The sequence below is a fragment of the Nesoenas mayeri genome (genome assembly GCF_963082525.1).
Source record: "Nesoenas mayeri genome assembly, chromosome: 1".
In the NCBI taxonomy this organism is placed as follows: Eukaryota; Metazoa; Chordata; class Aves; order Columbiformes; family Columbidae; genus Nesoenas; species Nesoenas mayeri.
This window is the reverse complement of record NC_137541.1, coordinates 205,923,208-205,943,412: the sequence shown is the minus strand read 5'-3', so window position 1 is coordinate 205,943,412 and position 20,205 is coordinate 205,923,208. Positions and strand designations below refer to the sequence as shown.

Genomic DNA, 20,205 nt, shown 5'->3' with positions numbered 1-20,205 from the left:
CACGTGCTCAGTTTGCATTGTTGTTACAATATTTGTAATCTATTTAAAGATTAAATCAAGTCATAGCAAGAGGCAGAATCTCCCTTTTAGCCTTATAATTGAGGATGCTTTCCTGAATAATAGGAGATATTGACTGTAATTTAAGAAGAACATTATATTAGATAAAGTTTAACAGCTTCAGTGATGGAAGCAGAGGTAGTGAAAGTGTTTTTCTAGGAGATGATATTGGATAATAAGACAGCAGATTTTTATTTTGATTTTTATTTCCCTGACTGCCTAACCTTTTATTTTATTAAATTTTATTTTCATTAGAAGCATATTAGAATGAAATTTATGTTTTGTTTTCCTGGAAAATTTATGTAGGATAAAACCATGAAATTTTTGTCAAGAAAAGAAAACAAAACATTATAAAAACAACTTCTAACTGAACTGCAGGGGTTTTTTTCAGAGTTCAGTTATAAATCTGTTGATGCTACAGCCAAGAGGCATTCAGATAAATAGAAAGGTGGGTGATGGTGTTTCTGTCTCTGAAATTAAATCAGTGTTGCTAGTAGTTCAACTATATGCCCTTGGCTTGAAGAGTTTGCTAGCAGAGCTTTTCTTATGACAAAAATCAGTTACAAGAGGTAAGAGGTTATGTCCTGTTCCCTAACTGCAGGACAGAAACACAATGACCAGGGAGCAACATTTGCTGTCTCTTCTAATGAAAGGATTTGGGGACATCAAATGAAAACACTAAGCAGCAGACTGAATTATCCATAAGGAGATATTTATTGAACTGGTAGCAAAGCTGTGGAATTCATTTAGATATAACATTGTGGATATTAAAAGTCTATGTGGGTCTTGAAAGCAGTGGAAAGAATCTATCCAGGGTTATTAAATGGAAAAAAAAATAAAAATTATCTCTTGCTCATTAAAGTCCAGAGTCATCAGCAGCTGAAAATGTGTTCTGGGTAAATGTGTTGTTGTGTTAATGCTTTTCCTTTACCATCTGATAAGGAATGATAGAAAGAAACAGCAGGCTAGATGAACTTCAGGTCTGGATCGTGGTTTCATATAGCTTTTATCCTTCAGGTGAGCAAACATTTTTAGCCCCGATCTTCCCTTCCAGACAATAGGGGCTGCAGCGTTTCCATTTAGCAAAGGGCTTGATTCCTGGGTGGCCACCTGACTTATTTACCTGTGATATCTGGCTGTAGACAGATAGAAAATATAAATTTGGGTGGATTTCCATGCTAGATCTACCCTGCCAGTGTCTGAGCTGGCTTGGATACCTCTTCATGGGATTTCACAGGGCAAGTCTGATGTAACATGAACTGTCTTTGGGGTCAGACTCTCTTGGATTCTAGATATTAGCTTGGTAGGTATTTTCAACCAAACCAAAACCCTGAGATAAAGGCATGTTGCCTAAAAGGGTGAAAGGATGTGTTCACTATGGCAGAAAGGGTTAAATGAAGGGGAGCCCCAACAAGTTCTCAGTGCTAGGCTAGAATGCCAAAATGTTCTGAAGTATTTTAAACAACAGACAAACTGATTTTTAGCCAAGTTTGTGCCTGGAGTGAAGTCTTACAGCTGTGTTAAAGACCTTTAAAAAAGAAAGGAAAAAAAAAGACAAATTCTGATATGTCCTCTGTTGAAGCTGTGAATAGGAACATATTCAAGCTTCTAAATATATTTTCTTCTAACAGTTTAAAGGCTGCAGGGACTTTTCCATTCCTAATTATATAGTGCAGCGTGCTGTCTGTTTCTGACTTGCAACTTCAAAAATAGAAATTAGAGTACTAAATGAAATACAGGGAGAGGAGTAACGAGACGCTGTGTATGATGACCTGCTCCACTAATATTTCACTGATATTGTTACCAGTCACTTGTATTTCAAATTAAATTACTATTAAGCAGACCCCTTAATATGTTGACATTTAATTAAGATGACTGTTGTTTTTTGTTTTTTTTTAAAAAAAGAAACAAGGAGTAACTAAATCAATAGCAAACAACAATAAAGGTAAATGTCTTAATGACAGTTTGGTAGCCGTGCTGGTTGTGTCTTGGGTCTCAGCAAGGTCATGTCATTAACAGGATGTGGAAACACAGTCATTTCAGGTAATAACCCATTCTGAAATTCAGAAGTTTTTTTCTGAAATCTGAATTATTCCCTGACAATCTGAGGTCCAGTCTCTGTTTTTTAAGCAAAATGAAGCTCAAAGTCTTCTGGTACCACACCTGCATGTCACACTGCTGTGACCTTAAGCCCTCCTTGGACGTGATCTGAAATTTTTTACTGCATTACTATAGGTATTTCTGCCTCCTAAACCATCACTGGACTCCTAGTACACAAAGGAGGAATTTCCTTTGCATGTTTTCTCATGCAGCCTTCAGGAGGACAAGGACTAGGAAGTGATGGGGACACTGCAGCAAGAGGAGGGAGGGAGCCGCGTCTGCTGTGCACAGGCATTTTCTGCTGCTTCTCTGCTTCCTTTGCCATCTGCCATTTATAGAATCATAGAAGGTCCTGAGCTGGAAGGAACCCACAAGGGTCATTGAGTCCAACTCCTGTCCCTGCACAGGACACCCCACAGTTCACACCGTGTGTCTGAGGACGTTGTCCAGTCTCTTCTTGAACACTGTCAGGCTTGGGGCTGTGACACCTCCCTGGGGAGCCTGTTCAGTGTCCAGCACCCTCTGGGTGAAGAACCTTTTCCTCATGTCCAACCTGAACCTCCCCTGGCACATCTTCCTGCCATTCCCTTGGGTTCTGTCACTGGTCACCAGAGAGAAGAGCTCAGCCCTGTCCCTCCTCCTCCCCTTGTGAGGAAGCTGTAGCCGCCATGAGCTCTCCCCTCAGTCTCCTCCAGACTGAACAAACCAAGCGACTTCAGCTGCTCCTCATACGGTTTCATCTCCAAACTCTTCACCAGCTTCGTAGCCTCTTCTGGACACTCTCTAGTAGCTTAATATCCTTTTTATCCTGTGGTGTCCCGAACTTTAAACGGTGCTCCCGGTGAGGCCACACCAGGAAAACACCAGAGATCAGCTTCCCCTTGGAAAGACAGGTGGTGAAAAACACCACAAAAATTTAAAGGAGTGAACCGTGAACTGTGGGGGTAAATAACACCATTTCAGGTCACCTTCCAAAACCTCACACCAGCAGCTGTGAGCTGTAGACTGGTGGTATGCTAAAGGACAGACTGGGTTTCCATTGCTTAAATCAAAACCGTTTGTAGGATTTTTTATTTCGGTCTTTGGGCCGAAAATCAAGCCAGTTGCTGGTATGAATTGGGAAGCTGCAGATGCACAGCACCAGGTTTAAACAAGCACACCCTGCTTCTTGGAAAGACTTATTACCTCCACCACACTAAAGCCTTCACCCTCTGGACAACCAACAGCTGGTTTGCCTGTACAGGTGGAGAAAGAATCAGTCTGGGTGTATGTACTTGACAGGAATGCTGCACCAGAGTTTAGTTCCCGTATTTGCACACAAACACAGATACACATGTGGAGCAGAACCTTTGTATGTGGTGGAAGCATTTACCCTTCACTTCTCACTTCTGAAGGCTGGTTATAGGGGTGAAGACAGCCAAGAAAAGGCAGGGAGCTGCTTTTGGTGGTTGTTATTTATGCTAAGTGTGCCTAGAGGCTGCACTGAGACTTAGTCCTTGTTTGAGTTGAGCCAAGAAGGTGTAGACTCTCCTCTGCAAAGTTGATTTAGACTGTAAGCAGGAGACAAAGGAAGTGGAACATAGGTGAGGTTTTAATCATCTATTTGAAGATTATGAAAAAAGAGAAGTTAGTGACCTGCTCAAGGTTGCATGCGGAGAGTTGGGGTGGCACCATGCCAGCATTTTGAGGAAAAATATTGTAACTTTTTCAGTTTATTTCATTGTAATAGATTAATGCCACTTGCTAAAGAATTCAGTGGTTTTAAGGATTTTTTTTTCTCTCTCAAAAATGTAATATTATATTTTTAGTCCTTATTTATTTTCCTCAGAACCAAAAGCAATTCTGCTCTCGCTAGAAACATAGGTTAGATTTGATGCTTCAAATAGTGCCTTCATGTTAAATACAGTTGGGTTACAATTTTATTGTACCAATATTCGCACATAATTTCAATCAAAGTCATTCCTAGGATTTTAAGTTCAGCTCAAATTCTGCTGTGTCATTCATAAATTATTCCCTCCTTCCTAAAATAATAACTTTTGTCAAGTATTATTTTCAGCCTGTAACCATTTCGTGAGCTATTTGGAATTTCATTATAAAACATGCAAATTTTGAGTGAGGATTGGTTGATCAGACATTTCCATAAGCACTAGATCCTCTCTAGTTTCCAGAAATAGTCAGAAACTGCAAATGAGATCTGAATTTTTCTTCTACTTCTAAGTTCTATCCCTTTATTTTTAAATTGGACATAGCAGTAGTTTTATACTGTGTTACAATGTCAGAAAGAGGCCTGAGGCTATATGTGAATTTGCTACAGAAATTGGATCGTGTCTAAGGAACATTATACCTAAGGAAACAGCATGTTCTGTAGTACACACATAACACTGTCATTTGGGTTTAGCTCTATATTCTGTAACTAGAAAGACAGATCTGAAGACTGCTGTAGTAAATTTGAAAACCTTTATTCTGAATTCTTAGTTGAAATTTAAAAAATAAATAAATAAATAAATAAATTATTCCTCTTGTAAATAAATTGTGTGAGCCAGAAACAATAATTACATTTTTTACCCCTATATGCTGGAAGTCTTTCTTACTGTCCAATAGGAAGGATGTATATAGAATTAAACAAAAAAGAAGTAGGGGAGAGTCAGTCTCCTTTAACTAAAGGACTAGCCTGATTCTCCTAGGGTCAAATAATGTATTTAAGTTATTATTAGCTGATGTCTTGAAGAAAGGATCAGTCCTTTCAGCTTGTCACCTATAATCTTGTGCTTCTGCTTAAAGTGCTGTGTTTTTGCAAGTTCTGGAAGAAACCAAGCATCAACCTTCTATAGGGAAACTGTGTCTAAAAAGTTTAGACAAAGCAGGAGCAAAGAAACAAAGTGAAAGTTTAGTGCTTTTCTCTCTTATTTTTGCCATCTACCTGGTACCTCCACATTGTTATATGGAGATATTTATCTACCTATTATATGCCATAGCTTTGTACTCATTCTGCCTCAATAACAGTACATTTACTTTGGTTTCTAAGCTTCGACTAAAGAGTAAATAAAGTCCATATCCATTTAAGCTTTTCTAAGAAGGCAGCTAAAAAGGGTGGTGCCTGGATGAAAGCTAAGACCCATGGATTACTGCAGCTTTTAGTGTCAAGTTTTCCCATGGAGCATATATAGATCATTCTCATGTTCTTGAGTCCATAGTTGGTAGCTCTTCATGAAGCTGCAAGTGAGCTAATGTGTCTTGGCAGGACCATTTGGTCTCCTGGAGCTCTTTGCTGTCATACTAGTGTGCTTTTGGGTTTCTCTTCAGGGCAACATATTGCACAGAACAAGTGAACAGAATGATCATTACCAGTTGTCACCTACTATATTTCCAGTGAGTGCCTAAGGATTGTACTCGCCTTGTTTTCTTACGACTTGACTGAAGCAATTATCAGCTTTTCAAGGATGTCTGCACAGTTTCTTGAAAACAGTAAGCAGGAAATCCAGATGAAGCTAGTCAAGTTTAGAACAACCTTGGAATAAAACCTTAAAGAATAGTATTTTTCCTTAATTAATCAAATCTCTTATTTGCTTTAAATTTACCAACGACTATTGGTAAATCTCTGTGTCTCTGACCGTCCCTCTTGATGGCAAAATCTCTCTCACATTTCTTATGTCCCTTTTAACTGTTTTGGCATGATTATAGCATGTGCTCTGTATTTTATGATCCAGGGTCCTTCATATATTTATTATTCTACAAAAATCTTGTAGAATATATCTGTTTTGTTAAGGTATTTAGATGAGCCAGCAAGCCATGGGAAGAGCTGCCTAACTCATTTTAACTCAGACATTACCTGCAGGGGTGATTCTGTGGACTTGAATACATTTAAGTATATGCATAATGTCAAGTCCCCAAGCTAAAATAGAAATAGGATTACTTATAACTCAAAAATTAATCAGAGACTTACATGCTGTGCTGAATTGAGATGTGAAGTGCCTCTTTTTCCAAAGAAACAATAGGGTGAACGTTGCTTTTAGGTCTTTTTTTGCTTTCTTCTTTCCAGCATGGTACATGCAGTTTTCAAAATACTTTTTATCGCACATTGCTTTTCATTGAAACAGGAATAAACTGAGTCAAGAAGTCTGTGAATCTGTACCATCAGCAGATGCTGAGACTGTATTGTTAAATCTTAGCAATTAAAGTTTTCTAAATCTTAAGAATAATTTTAAGAGTTCTTTCTGTATAGAATTAGAGAAAATGCAATTTCTTCTAGTTTCTTAATTTTTGTATTCAGTCATTAGCCATAGCTGCAAATACAACTTCATTTTCTGCTTGTTCTCTCATTAGAACTTTCTACAATTCACTAGAAATTTGTTCTTTTATTTTTTCAATCTTAAAAAATAACTGTATGTATAGATCTTACTTAAAGAACTATATGACGTTAAGGTCTACAAGTAGAACCGCAATAATTTAGAAGTGCCGAGACTGTTAGATGCGTGCTTTAATACTAAAAAATGTATTTATAGTATCTTGTGGAAACAAGATAAGTCATCTTGGAACATTTTTCCTCCTGCCTGGGTTTTTGTGTGTTGAATTACTGTAGGTATTGGTGAAACTACAAGGATGTCTTTTGCTGGATTTGTGTATTACTATCCTGGATTATGAGGCAGATCGTCTCCTTGGCACAGGTCTGAATCTGTGCCTGACACTAACTTTTATGTGTAGTATATACCCACCTACAGACTATAGGAACGTTTAGAGACAAATGGAGAAAGGAATCCATGTAGCAACAGGAATATACTTTTGCCATAAATTTGTCTCATGAATATCTCAATGACTCTGGGAAAATACATTGGAGGGCTTGATCACCTCATCTGAAAGGATTTTTTTGAACTCAATTTACTGACTTTTTTACCATTATTATTTTAGGTGTGTATTGTTGCAGCATTTATAGGTCACTAAAAGAGCAGAGTTCTTGCAGAGTAGGAGCTGTACTGTAAGAGTTTAAATAGAAGGAAAAAGTATTCTAAGGCCACTGTCAGAGACTTCTGTCTTTAGATAATAACAACCATAACAAGTATTGGGCCTGAAAACCTTCCACATAGATTTAAGGAGAAACATACCATGTCACAGTCTGTGCGTTGAGATGTTTCTTCAGCTTTCTTGTTTTATTGTCTTCTCAGAAATTGTCTTATTTTTTAGTGAATAATGATTTGTTTTTAACTTCCAAGGACTCTATGTTTCTAAATTGAAAAAGGATTATGGAGTTTCTAAGTTAATATGATAAAATAATCATTTAGCCATTATGGTTAAGGTTAGAGACAGCTCACCAGCTTGTGTAATTTATTTAATTGTAGCATGGACCTGTTGTTTTAGAGGTCTGAATATTCTCAAAAAATATTTGTAGACTTCTGAGATCATTCTGTTCTGTTTATCTAGTATGTGGTCAGCACACCATCCAAATAATTGTGTTAAAGCTCAAACAACTCTATATGTGCATGCACATGCACACTTTATGCATGTCCATGTATGTTCTTGAGCATTGTATTTCTTGTATTTATGAAAACTAAAAACCTCTTAGTTTTTCTTTGTGAAGGAGAAAAGAAACCTACAGGTTTGGGTGGGTATAGCTGGACATCTAGTGCTGGATGTGTTCGTCATAGCGGACTGGATTGGGTAATTGTTGTCCTGCTTCTTCTGCACTGGCAAAGTTTTTATTTGTATGAAACAAAAAACTTTGTCTGAAAGTATTTGTATCACTGGATAGGCTCTATATTCTTGCTCTTCCATTAATCCTACAGCAGCAGCATGAATCTTTGTATGTTCCATTAAAGGTAGTCTTACTGTTTTAAAGACATAGTTAACTCTGAAAGGCCAAATTTTAGACACTAAGGTAAGATTCCTGTTGGAGTGTAAATATCCTTTTCCAAAGGGTCTTGCTTTTTCAGTAAATGGAGGTGTGTGGCTTACTGATTTTGGCAAGTTAATTCCATGTTGTTTATTGACTTTCCCTGAAAGATTTTTTTTTCCTTAACAGGAGGCATCACTAGAGCCTTTATGAGAGGTTTTAGGTAGATAGGGTTATCTATTAAGATCAATATTAGTCAATGCAGGGCACCAAGAATATGAAAACAAAATAAATGTTATTCTCATTTTTAGTGTTTTTACAACCTTTTCTTAATTTTTCATCTTCATAACCATCCAATGGTTAGTACCATATAGTTGTTCATTAAGCATGGTATAGCCAATTGTATTTCATATATGACAACAATAAGAATAATAAATGTGACAAGAATCAGATATGTAGTGATATTAATAGAAAGGCTAGCAGCTTAGACATAATTACTATATTTCTGAGTTGGAAGCAGTAGGAGGATGTATTCATGATTTATTTAAAAGAATAAAGCAATTTATATTAGAACATTTTCTGGCATTGAAGGAAAGCAGCAAACCCAACCATTGAATGAAAACTGGAAACTTTGCAATTCAGTACCTTTTATCAGAAGGGAAGTATCAATTGTGACCCTTCTAAGTTCAACCAGTTGTCAAATGAAGACCGCTATCAGCATTTTCCCCCGTAAATGTTCTTCCAAAAGGCTGATAACACAGAAAGTCTTGGTTCCAAATAGTTGTGATCTTTTTGTTATTTTGTTTTGTATTTTAAACAAAATCAGCAGCACAAGAACATAACAAAACCCCACCCTAAATTCTCCAGAATTCAGGTAAAATTTTAGTAAACCTTTGTTCTTCCTTCATGTGCTAAGACTGCTGAGCAATAGGCAGCTCAAGTGTTCTTTTGCTGCAAAGAGTTACATTCAACTCTTGATCTTTATGTATAGAAACATAGCAGAAATGGGAATATTTTTAGTAACCAATATTTTCTTCACCAATTGTCCTTTCAGACACACAGAAGAACACATTCATGAACACATGACTATTTCTTCTCTACCCAAACTACTTTTAGGTATCTCATAATAAATGGACTTCACGTAAGAACAATAGGGTCTCAAATCATCTAGTTCTTTGGAATTTGCTCTTCTCGCCCTCATTTGCAAAGAAAGGATGGTTCAGTAGTTGTGTCACTAGCCTGCTGCTTTGGAGATGGGTTTTAGTGCTCTCAAGGTGTAGTTTTCCAACTGTCAGATAAGGAGAATACTGCTCCATCTAACCAGGACATTTTTAGGGTGAACATATTAATTCATCCTCAGATAACATACTAAATGCCCAAAGTAAGAATATGAGGGAATTTTATCAATAAACTATGAAACATAGTTGTTATTACCACACAGTAGATATCGGAGCCTACGGCCAGCGGTGAAAAGATACACAATTAAATTTACTCAAATTATTTAACATGAAACATTCTTTCTTAAATTGGCTGCTTTCTGTAGGATGTTGTTTTTATTTTGATAACTTAGAATTCTTTGTCTCTGATGAAGAAATATGAGAGATTTAGGGAGGTATTTGAAAGATTACTGGTCTCTATTAAATTAAATCAACTGATTTCCTTAAGGGCAACTGTAGCAGCAATAGCATGCAGCATGAATGTTGTAAATTATGTTGTTTAGTAAAAAGTGTTTTAATGAAGTCTGTAAAGACAAGATGTTTATTACTAATTTTTATCACTCTATGGATCTCACCCCAGTTTATGAAGGAGGATGGTAAATGCAGGTGATTTGATAGACTTTAGTTTGAATCAGGTGTGTCTTTTGAGAGGACTAAAAGTTCTGTCTCTGTCTCCTTGCTGATTAATTACTTTGCCTTAATTCTGTCATCTGTCAGACTTCCCAAACAGGTGTTCTTCCTTTTACAGCACTACTGACAAAACTCTCTTCCATCCAAAGTAACAGCTGAAGCATTTAGTATCTATGGTTCTTTGCTTTTCTCGTAGGGTCAACGATTGCATCTTGCGAGTGAATGAGGTCGACGTGTCAGAAGTCTCACACAGCAAAGCCGTGGAGGCCCTAAAAGAGGCCGGGTCCATAGTGCGATTGTACGTTCGTCGAAGGAGACCTATTCTGGAGACCGTAGTAGAGATCAAGTTGTTCAAAGGACCTAAAGGTAAATGTGGAAATGAAAGGACAACCATTTTAATCTTGATGCTTAACCTTTCTTGTGGCTCAAATGGCATCTGACTTCATTGACTTGTTAACTATTTGACCTGTCAAATACTGAAATGCAGCTAGTTTAGGCTGGTAGAACTTGAATTCATGGTTGTGTGCCTCTTCCTGAAACATAAAGGAATTAAAGAAGTTGTGGTTTGTTTCGTTTAATGTTTACTGTAGAGATGGCTCGTTACGTCCTGAAGAAATACAAGATGCAAGGATATTGTGCTTTACATTGGCAGTATATACACAGATGCTGTTTAATACAAAGATTCTGAATTGTCCCTCTTTCCAGAAGGTTTTATGAACTTATTCTTTCTACTTTAATGTTGATGGCTTCTTCTACAGTTATCTTTGGAACAAGAAGATGAGAATACTAACTTACTGCAATACACAGAAGAATTTTCTTTTATCCTTCAACAAAATTACCTGGAAGTCTAGCATGAAACATTTATTAGTCTAAATCAGCTTTATCACTTTCCACAGAACCTTCTAGTTACAGAAAAAAAAAAAAAGTCAAATTCCTTCCTAGAAGCTTTACTATAGATTGTGAACATGATATTTTCACCTTCCCGTTTGCAAAAAGATTTCTTTGCAGAAGTGTTATTTTTAACAAATTTCATTTTATTTTTTTCCTGCCTGAAATTTCCCTCTGACTAATATATATATGTTATTTTTTTATTATTATTTTTTTCATGGCTAATTTCTGGGCAAAGAAAATGAATATTTTCACAGGATGTGAGAATAGAATGAATAGCAGTAGACTTTTAGATCCATAGTAATTATTTCATAAGCAAGTCTTTAATTAATTGTACTTACATGAAATGAAGAAATTTGCATATATTTTAATATATGCCATGCACATGAGATTATTTTGCCTGTTTCATCTACACTGAATAGCCTGTAGCTTTTTCAGTGGTTTCCCTTACATCTCATCTCACGTGAACAGTACAGTGTACTTCTACGTAGCTTTTTATACCAATAATGGAGTATATTTGCTTCTAATAGACTTGGAGTTGCTGAGATTATCCATTCACAGTAAGCAAGGATAGTGCACTGTTTTCAATATTGCACTATGCCTCTTCTATGTATATCACGGTTATTTGACATAGCAGAATGTTCATCATCCTCTACTCTTGGTGAACAGTAAGATATTTTTAAACACGCTTCTGAGGGCAAACCCCCAAAAGTCTGCATTCTTGTGGTCAATTACAATGCTAAATTGACTTTTTAATAGGAAAGCATCTCTAATGAGATTTTGTACGTGTATGAACTTGGAACAATAGTGCAGGCAGCAGTATTTTTAAAGCTTTGGAATTAAACTAAGTGTGTGATAGGATAGTCATTTTGAGTAACCTAAGGCTAAAGAAACTAGAATTAACATATCCTTTCAGGTTGTAATGAAACAGTAAAAATTATTTGCTATGACCAAATTTTTGCTGCATTGTGGAAGTGGACAAAAGAGACAATCATTATCTAATAACATTTTTGCATCATATTTTTTTACTGTATGCCTGAAACTACTTATTTTTACATTTATTTTCATAAAAGAGGGTGAATACCAAAAAAGTGTCTTTTATGACAAGCTAAGCAGCTTTACTGCTTAGTGCTACAAACATCAGTTCTACAGCTGTATTCTTATATGAGGTTTACTACAGATATGTACTGTAAATAGTGGATTTTACTGTTAAGCGGAATATATATATTTTTAATTTTCACTTCAATATTATAGAAATAAGTTAACTGGAAACTTGGATGGAAAGAAAAAAGGTGATGGGCTAGTTCTTTGCAAAAGCCGGGTTTTGTATCTTCATAATTTAGGCAGTAAGGAAGTAAAACCTTGTATGCTTTTCTGATGAAAAAAGCAGAATGAAGTAAGTTATAGATTGGTTGGAAATCTTATCAATACTAATTATCATATCCGTAGCAGTTTTCCTTTAAATTTTTCAAAATCTTCCGTGAAAAATAAACTATCTGCTGAGACGCATCAAACTCATGTCAGAAGTTGAGAACAAAACTTGTGAATCTTGGCCGTAGGTTTCAGTGCTAGTCACTCGTGTGATGCTTATCTATTCATATTTCAGGTGATTTATCTGTGAACTGCTCTTTCACACCATTGCTATAAAGTGCAAGAACAACTCAGTATTTATGTTCACAGTGTTTCTTAATTCTCAGATACTAAGTGGTAGTTCCCACCACACCAATCCTTCCTTCCTAGTCGCAAAGTGAATAAAGAAAGTGAACCTCGTACTCAGACAAGAAGGCCGTTCCATTCTAAACTTGGGGCAGCAAATACATTTTCATTTGCTTCTTTCCTTGTCTGTCAGTATATACTGAGTTCATTCCTCACTCTGTTGAGAATTTAGCTCATGAAAGCAAGTCTTGTCTGCCATAATACCAAATAAACTCAGATTATTAGCTTGCCTATGTACGTGTAGTAGATCATTTCACTTGAAGGTGATAAAGAAGGAAATTTGCAAGGCTTTTTATAGAAATATTCTTTTAATTTAATCTGAGGAATTCAGAATGAGGGCCCTATATCTCTGAGACCATAAAGATTGGATGTTTTTAAGTGGCTCTTAATTTTTCTAGCTAGCTTCCACCATATAAAAGACACAGGTTGATTTTGCAAATCTATTTTGAACATCAGAAGTATGCATGGTGTAGCAATGGCTTTGGGCACATGGCAGGGGAAAGGCCATGGTCGTGTGCTTCCAGGTGGTCCTTTTTGAACACTGTTCAATTGTTCCTGTCACTTTACAATAAAGCTGTCCTAGCATCATATGTGCTAAAAGGCCGTATAATCCTTCAACTTGACTTTTTGGGAAAAGAGGTAAACAAAGACACAAATGAGCTGTGTAACAGATAAAACAAGGTTTCCAGCAGAACACCAGCTGTGTGGATATTTAGCGCTGTGCATTCATCGTTTTGCTACACCTCGTTGATAATATTGGCTGATGTCTATAGTCTGTGTCTTCATGGTAATTGCAAACTGTGATTATTGAAGGATTTTCCTCTCTTTCATGTGCTTGGGAGATTGTCTTCTGTATGCCTCATGTGTGCCTCTTCAGATGTACAATTATAGCGATTCACTGTTTGCCTTTGCATAGCATTTAGTAGTAAACAACAGGTGTTTTATTTCAGTCACTCTCAGGACAGATTTTAGCAGCCAGAGTCTTTGCAGTAGCTGAGGGTTGTAATGGAGGAAGGATACACAGTGCAGCTTTCTTATTAAAAATCGATAGGATTTAGACATTACTGAAAATTCTGTCCTTAAGTGATGTGCTTTTCTTGCTCCGTATTGAAACATACCAAGACTAACAGTAATGAGAATGAATTGTGTACATTGCAGTATTTGTTCCTGGGGAACAAACATGCGGACACCCAAAACAAAGCAATTTAATGGTGGTATTTTGCTTTGTGATATAACTCATGTATTAGGTCTCTGTAAGCCCCTGCTAGGAACTGTGTGTGAGCAGTGAATTACAAGCTTCAGTCACTGTTCAGAGATGACAGAGCTCAAACCCATACAATTGCGTTTGACTGGGAGATTTTAAACCAAAGGAATTCCACTGGTCTCTGGGATTTCCATGCTGTCCTGTCACACTGCAAATCAACTTTTTACTGAAATCAGAAGTATTGAGTAGCATGCTTGATGTTAGATTTGTTATAGAAAGTATGGGGTTTTTAATTTCATTTATAAAAGAATCAATCAGTAAAATGGATTTCTACCATTGTAGCTAATTACTGGCAATCAGAAACCTAGTTAAACACAGAGGTTGTGTGACATTTTACCTACCAATACCTAACTGATAACTTAAGCTCTGATATTAGATACCAGAAAAAATAAATAATGCTTCCAGTAACTACAGAAGTGTTGGATCACATAATAAACTTCTGACCTCAATTCTATAGGAAATGTGACATCCTAAAAGACAACACAGCTGCAGAAATGAAGTTTAGAGTATGTGACGGAGAACAGCTGAGTACTACAAAACTTGAGAGGAAAAATGGCAGACTTAAAAACACTCAAAAAAGGAACAATAGAAAGGATAGCTGATTCTTCCATCCAGATATTGTAGTGGCTTAAGTATAAAATCATAGAGAAACAGGATTGAATTCTCACACCCTTCATGATAATTCAACAGTAATTATCCTTACAGTGTTTGAACTGCATCAGAATCTTTTAGTGATGGCTCAAGCTGCTCTTTTGTTCAGTGTTTTAGAGGGAAAGGCTCTGCACAGGTCAGCAGCTGTGTCTCTTTTCTGTGGTCTCTTAACATGCTTCTTTCTCATTCCTGGTGAGTTCAGCCAATGATACATTTTGATCAGGTTCATCCTACGCAGCTTTGGGCACTTAAAATATATTTGGGGGTGCTGACTCCTCTACTCTTTCCTGCTCTCAGAATTAAGGTCATATCAGGACTTTTCATTTAATCAATTTGGAGTGTTATTATGTTTGAGGACTCTAAATTAGAAATTAATGCATCTGTTAAGCACTGTTCAGCCCAATTCTGTATTTCTTTCTGGATTGCTATCCTCCTTATCTTAATTTTCTTCTTAATCAGCAAAGACTAAGCTCCTAAACTGGGCATTTCAATAAAACACTCAAAAATAAGATAGAATGAATACAGAGGGGATAATATGCATTCATTTTTTTCAATTATGTATAGCCATCTAAATGTTAGATGAAGTCACTGGGCATAACCAGTTCCAGAGTTTCCATTTCATTGTTATCTGTGCCGGCCTGAAGCGACTGTGCAACACGTGGTAGATTTCCTTTTCACATATCCATTTGTTTTATTCTTGATGGCACTGAATAAAGTCATTGTGTAGTAGTGAAGCTTTCTTACTACACTGAGAAAAGAATCAGTATGTTTTAAGTAGCATATTTTTTAGCTCATTGTTTAATTACGGAGTTTTCTTGAGAAGATGCAGAGATTTTCACCATCAATATTATTTCACTGTAGATTTACCTCCGATCATTACTGACGTGTTCTGCACTCCACTACTGTCAATAGTTTCATAGAAGTTCATGCTTCTGTTTCACAGAAGTTGACACATTTTAGTTTGGCTTTATTGGAAAAATGTTGTGTTTTGTCACATAGATGGCATCCCAGCTTGCAGTGACAACTGAAATAATCAAAAAAAGTACAGTAGAATTATGTGTATTTTTAGATGTCTGCCAAATAATTGTTGAGTTCAGAACAGCAGAATAGAGAGGGCTTTTAATTTTTACAAATGCTGCTCCTGGTAAGGTTAGGAGAAATCTTATCATTTTTATCTACTAAAGCAAAGCCAAAGGTTACCTTTTTATCTTGGGTAATAGCTACAGCACTTAAAATGAAAGAAGGAGCTTTTGCAGACAAAGAGCCCCAATTATTTCTTTCCCAGTTTCAGAGAACACTGAGAGCTTTCAGATCTCTTTTTAATAACTGATTTAAGTTCTTGCTTCAGACTGATGATACTTTTTATCTTATTGATAGAGCTATCACTTCTACTACTGTACTGGCCCATTTTCTCTAACTTAAGGGATACTAAAGACTGCATAGCAAACTTTGGCATTTGAGGAGAGGGAGTTTTATGAGAAGTTAGGTAGATGTTTTGTTAATTTATGATCACTTAAAACCTTCAAAATATTTTTGATTTCATGCTAAGAGGTGGGGTTTACTAGCTCCAAAGTGTTTTCAACAAAATTGTTTTTCCACAGTTTGAACAGAACTTTGAAGCATTTCTTATGGTCTTTTAAGTCTTATGATCTCATGAGCTCTGAATTTACTTCTGGTTTTGAGTGTTATTCCTCTTCTGTGCTATAAGCTTTTCTTTGAATCCTGATGTAAAACAGAACAAAATGGGGCAACTTAAAAAAGAGAGTGGTAGAAAAATGAGGAAGCAGGTAAACTTTCCCAAACCTAGATTTAAAAATTTAGGTTCTCTACTCTGACTTAAATGCTTCACTTCATGTTACTGTAGCACACTATCACTTACTACAGGTATAAATAGAAAACAAGCACAACAGAAATTAAATATAATTTTTTGTGAAGTGCCTTTGCTTGAAGGGACTTGCATTTCATCCAATTAGCAGAAAGTGCTCTGTCGAGCACTAATACATAATCTCCCAGTTTTAAGATAGTGATTCAAAAAACATCACTTATAAGTTAACATCACTTATAAGTTAACATCACTGAAAGGCATGATTTCGCTGCAGGGTAGGATTGTCTAATGTAAGAATATGTGAGTGTCTGCATAGTTTATCGCATGAAAATTACTTTCTCTTGAAAGTCATAAAATCAGAAAGCTCTGTGATATTGCTATAAAAGCCTCTGCTGTTTTTCAAAAATATTTTGACATATTAGTGTTGTTAATGCCTGATGGAGAAAAAGCGGCAGGTTATATCTGCACCTTCATATTTCACAGGCTGAGCATCTTGTTCTGTAATTTATGTGATGATATGTGCATGCTGCTGTAATTATCATATTCTGCTTTATGGCACAAATAAGATATTAAATGTATTAGCTGACTTTGGTCACTACAGACTTACCATCTCATTTGTATAAATTACCACATATGAAATGCTGCTTTTAAATGATCATTCTGTAGAGTGGCTCCTATTTCTGCCAAAAAAAATAGTGCTTATTTATTGTAGTCTCATATAATAATAGTGGCACTTCAATTCTAGTATTTCAGGCTTTAGCTACCATCTCTTTATCTTCAGTGGAAAAGGTAATTCTGTCATGTGTTTGTTACAATTACAGTTAAATGGCAGGAGATGGTGGTATCAAATTGTTGTCTCATTGGATCAAAATCAACCATCTAAGTAGTCAATCGATAAAGTAATGAATTTCCAGACAAATAAAGATAATTTCAAATGCAATTTAAAATCCAACCAGCCAGTTGGTTATCTCTCCTAAAACTAGAGCTGCAGGATCTCACCTTTTTGAAATCTTACATTTTTGTGATAATTCTTATTTCCCTCTTTTGTGTTTCACTCTCATTTTTAGCAGTAAAGGAAAAAACAAAATGACTTGGAAGACTGTGCAGCAATTTTATATACATATATTTGTTTTATTTTGTTTTTCCCTCGGAACCATTCAGTTCTTAAAAACTCTCCAAGCAGTTCTAAGAATCCTGGGTTAATATGCAAAATGAACATCTAATCTCACAGTAGATTTTAAGTATCAATTTCCAGAAATCATTCACAAAGGATGAGGTTTCTACCCAAATGAGTAGTACTTTCACACTAACTATTTCTGAAGTGGTGCAGTGGCAATTTCAAAGTGCAGGGCTGTATTTTAATAGCCAATTGAGGTGGCTATAAATACCCAGCACTGCACGTTAAGATCATTACTAAATTGCTTCAGCAATACTTACTGATGAGGCAGCTTCAATAGAACACGATTCATCTTAATGAACTGTGGCTGCAATAGAGCAAAAGGAGCAGCACAGGGAAAGAAAGATGTGCAGGTGGGCTTGGGTGCCAGAAAGCTTGAGATTTTGTTTCAAGGCAAATAAGCCTTGGCTAGTTTCTTTTCACCTTCCCTGGAGAAAGTAAATCTGTCATCTTGTTTATTACGATTGCAGCTGAATGGCAGAAGATGGTCATCTCAAATTGTTTTCACATCAGGGCAAATTCAGCCATCTTTGGAGCCAAGTAGACCATTGACATTTCAATTGATAAAATCTTCTGTGCTTGTCCTTTTTGAATTACATAGGAATTTTGCTTTATTATGCAGTTGTCTGGATAGTTCCATCAGCTGTAACTAGAGACAGCAAGCAATGTGCTGTAGCAATGTGACCTCATTCTCATGAGATGCCAATCCTTTTGCTGCGGTCAAAGTTACTTTCTGTGACTTTTGCTGAGAGTCAAGAGCAGTTAGCAGGACTTACTAGATTCACCCTGATGCTGTTTTTGTCACCTTGACAGATGTAACTTCACACTGGAAATTTGAGGGGAGGAAGATGTTGCATTTTCTTTTCTTTGTCCACTTCCTTTACCCATATGAGGAAAGGCTGAGGGAGCTGGGGCTCTTTAGCTTGGAGGAGACTGAGGGGTGACCTCATTAATGTTTACAAATATATAAAGGGTGAGTGTCAGGAGGATGGAGCCAGGCTCTTCTCGGTGGCAACCAATGGTAGGACAAGGGGTAATGGGTTCAAACTGGAACACAAAAGGTTCCCCTTAAATATGAGAAGAAACAACTTCTCAGTGAGGGTGACAGACACTGGAAGAGGCTGCCCAGGGAGGTTGTGGAGTCTCCTACTCTGGAGACATTCAAAACCCACCTGGACATGTTCCTGTGCAACCTCATCTGGGTGTTCCTGCTCCGGTGGGGGGATTGGACTGGATGAGCGTTGGAGGTCCCTTCCAATCCCTGACATTCTATGATTCTGTGATTCTGTGATACAGAGAGGAATGGCTTTTTAATTTCTGTGCTCAGCTGTTGGATCAGTAAGGGATGCATCTCCAGGTTTGGCTCATATAACTCACTTCTGGGTGAGAACAAAGCAGAGCATTTTAAAAAATTCTGTGATTTATTCTGTCCTTGTGAACACACTTCAGAGGAAGTCACTTACTAAATGGATTTCCCAGTTACATACTGATCTCTAGGGCACTGCTGAAAAGTTTCTTGCAACATCTTTTGTCTTGGGCTTGTACGGAAAACTGTGGTGTCTATGCTTAGGGATGCTATTTGACACTGCTGCCTTTTTCCCTGTGACATTTTTAAAAATCCCAAGGACTTATCTCCCCCACTAAGTGATATTATTTTTTTGTCTATGACAAGTGTTATACAAATTCGCAGTGAATCTTGACCAATGTCTTTTCCAATTCAGAATTTTTTTCCTAACCAAACGTAGCATAATTACAGTAGGACTCATAATTTTGTTGTAATAACATGCCTTTGTACTCCTTTCTTCCTTTAGATTATAAATGTCTGGGTCAGGAATAGTTTCATCATTTCCCCCCCATTCTAGAGCGCTGTGTGAGAGTTAAAATGGGAGTTTCCTTTCATTATGCTTGCCATTGCTTTTTTCATCAGGCAAATACAAGAAAGAGAGGTGATGCAGCTAACAATGTAACAGAGTGTTAATTGTTTCATCAGTATTTCCAGATACACAATAAATCAAAAGATGAGGAAGGAGAATGGCTTCATTTACTAAACTACTGGGCTGGGTGTGGGAAGAAGTCCTTCTGTAGATAGAAGGACAGTATCTTTTGACTGTTTTCTTTGTGGAGGAGTAGGAATTTTCTAAGGAGTGGCAGTTTTCTTGGCTTGTTTTCACTACCTGTATGTCCCTTGGATTAAACTACTCAGGTGAGCTTTAGAGAATGATTATGCTTCATCCGTCACCACTTTAATAAATACACAATTTTATGACAGCAATTGCTGTGAGCCTGATGTGACATCATGATGCAACAGAAGATACAGTGAGGCTTTAGAATCCTACGTGGAATATGTTCAGTGACACATCTGTCACTTGCAACTGAGTGGGCTGAAAATCCTTATATTTGCTTCTTTGTAGAGCTTCATCCTTTTTCAAAGATGTGCAAATTAACCAGGTGAAATTACAGTAGAGTGATTTCATCCTTTATTGTTCAGTTAGTTATCTACACAGCAAGTTCTGTCTTCATGATAGTTTTTTGGATGTCCATATCTTTCTCAATAAATCTGCTGTCTGGAAGACAACAGGACAACAGGCATCAGCAAAATATTGCAGTGCCATCCTTAGAAGAATAAAATGTATTTAATTAATTTTTTATAGCCTGGGGAGCTGTAGCTATTCATTTTTATTCTGTTCCTGTCTCTTTTTGCTGTAATCTTAAGTGAAGGCAGACGCTATTTTAACTCTTATGAAAAACACATTAGAGATTCTGATGGTGAAGTGACAAAGCTGGGTGAAGCTTTAAAGATTCAAGTGGTATAGTAAAAAAAAAAATCAGTCTTCAGTCTATTTAAAAATATTCTAG

General features: G+C 36.7%; 1 protein-coding gene across 6 annotated transcripts in view; it reads left to right on the top strand.

Annotated features, from left to right (window-relative positions):
• The window catches only part of DLG2 (discs large MAGUK scaffold protein 2), a gene marked incomplete at both ends in the record, with an annotated part of 882,996 nt that overhangs the window by 546,867 nt on the left and 315,924 nt on the right, over nt 1-20,205 (top strand). For all 6 annotated transcript variants that reach the window (XM_080346627.1, XM_080346631.1, XM_080346630.1 and 3 more), the window contains one exon: nt 10,025-10,194. In XM_080346627.1, coding sequence (XP_080202753.1) covers nt 10,025-10,194 — 170 coding nt within the window. The remainder of the gene's footprint in view (nt 1-10,024; nt 10,195-20,205) is intronic.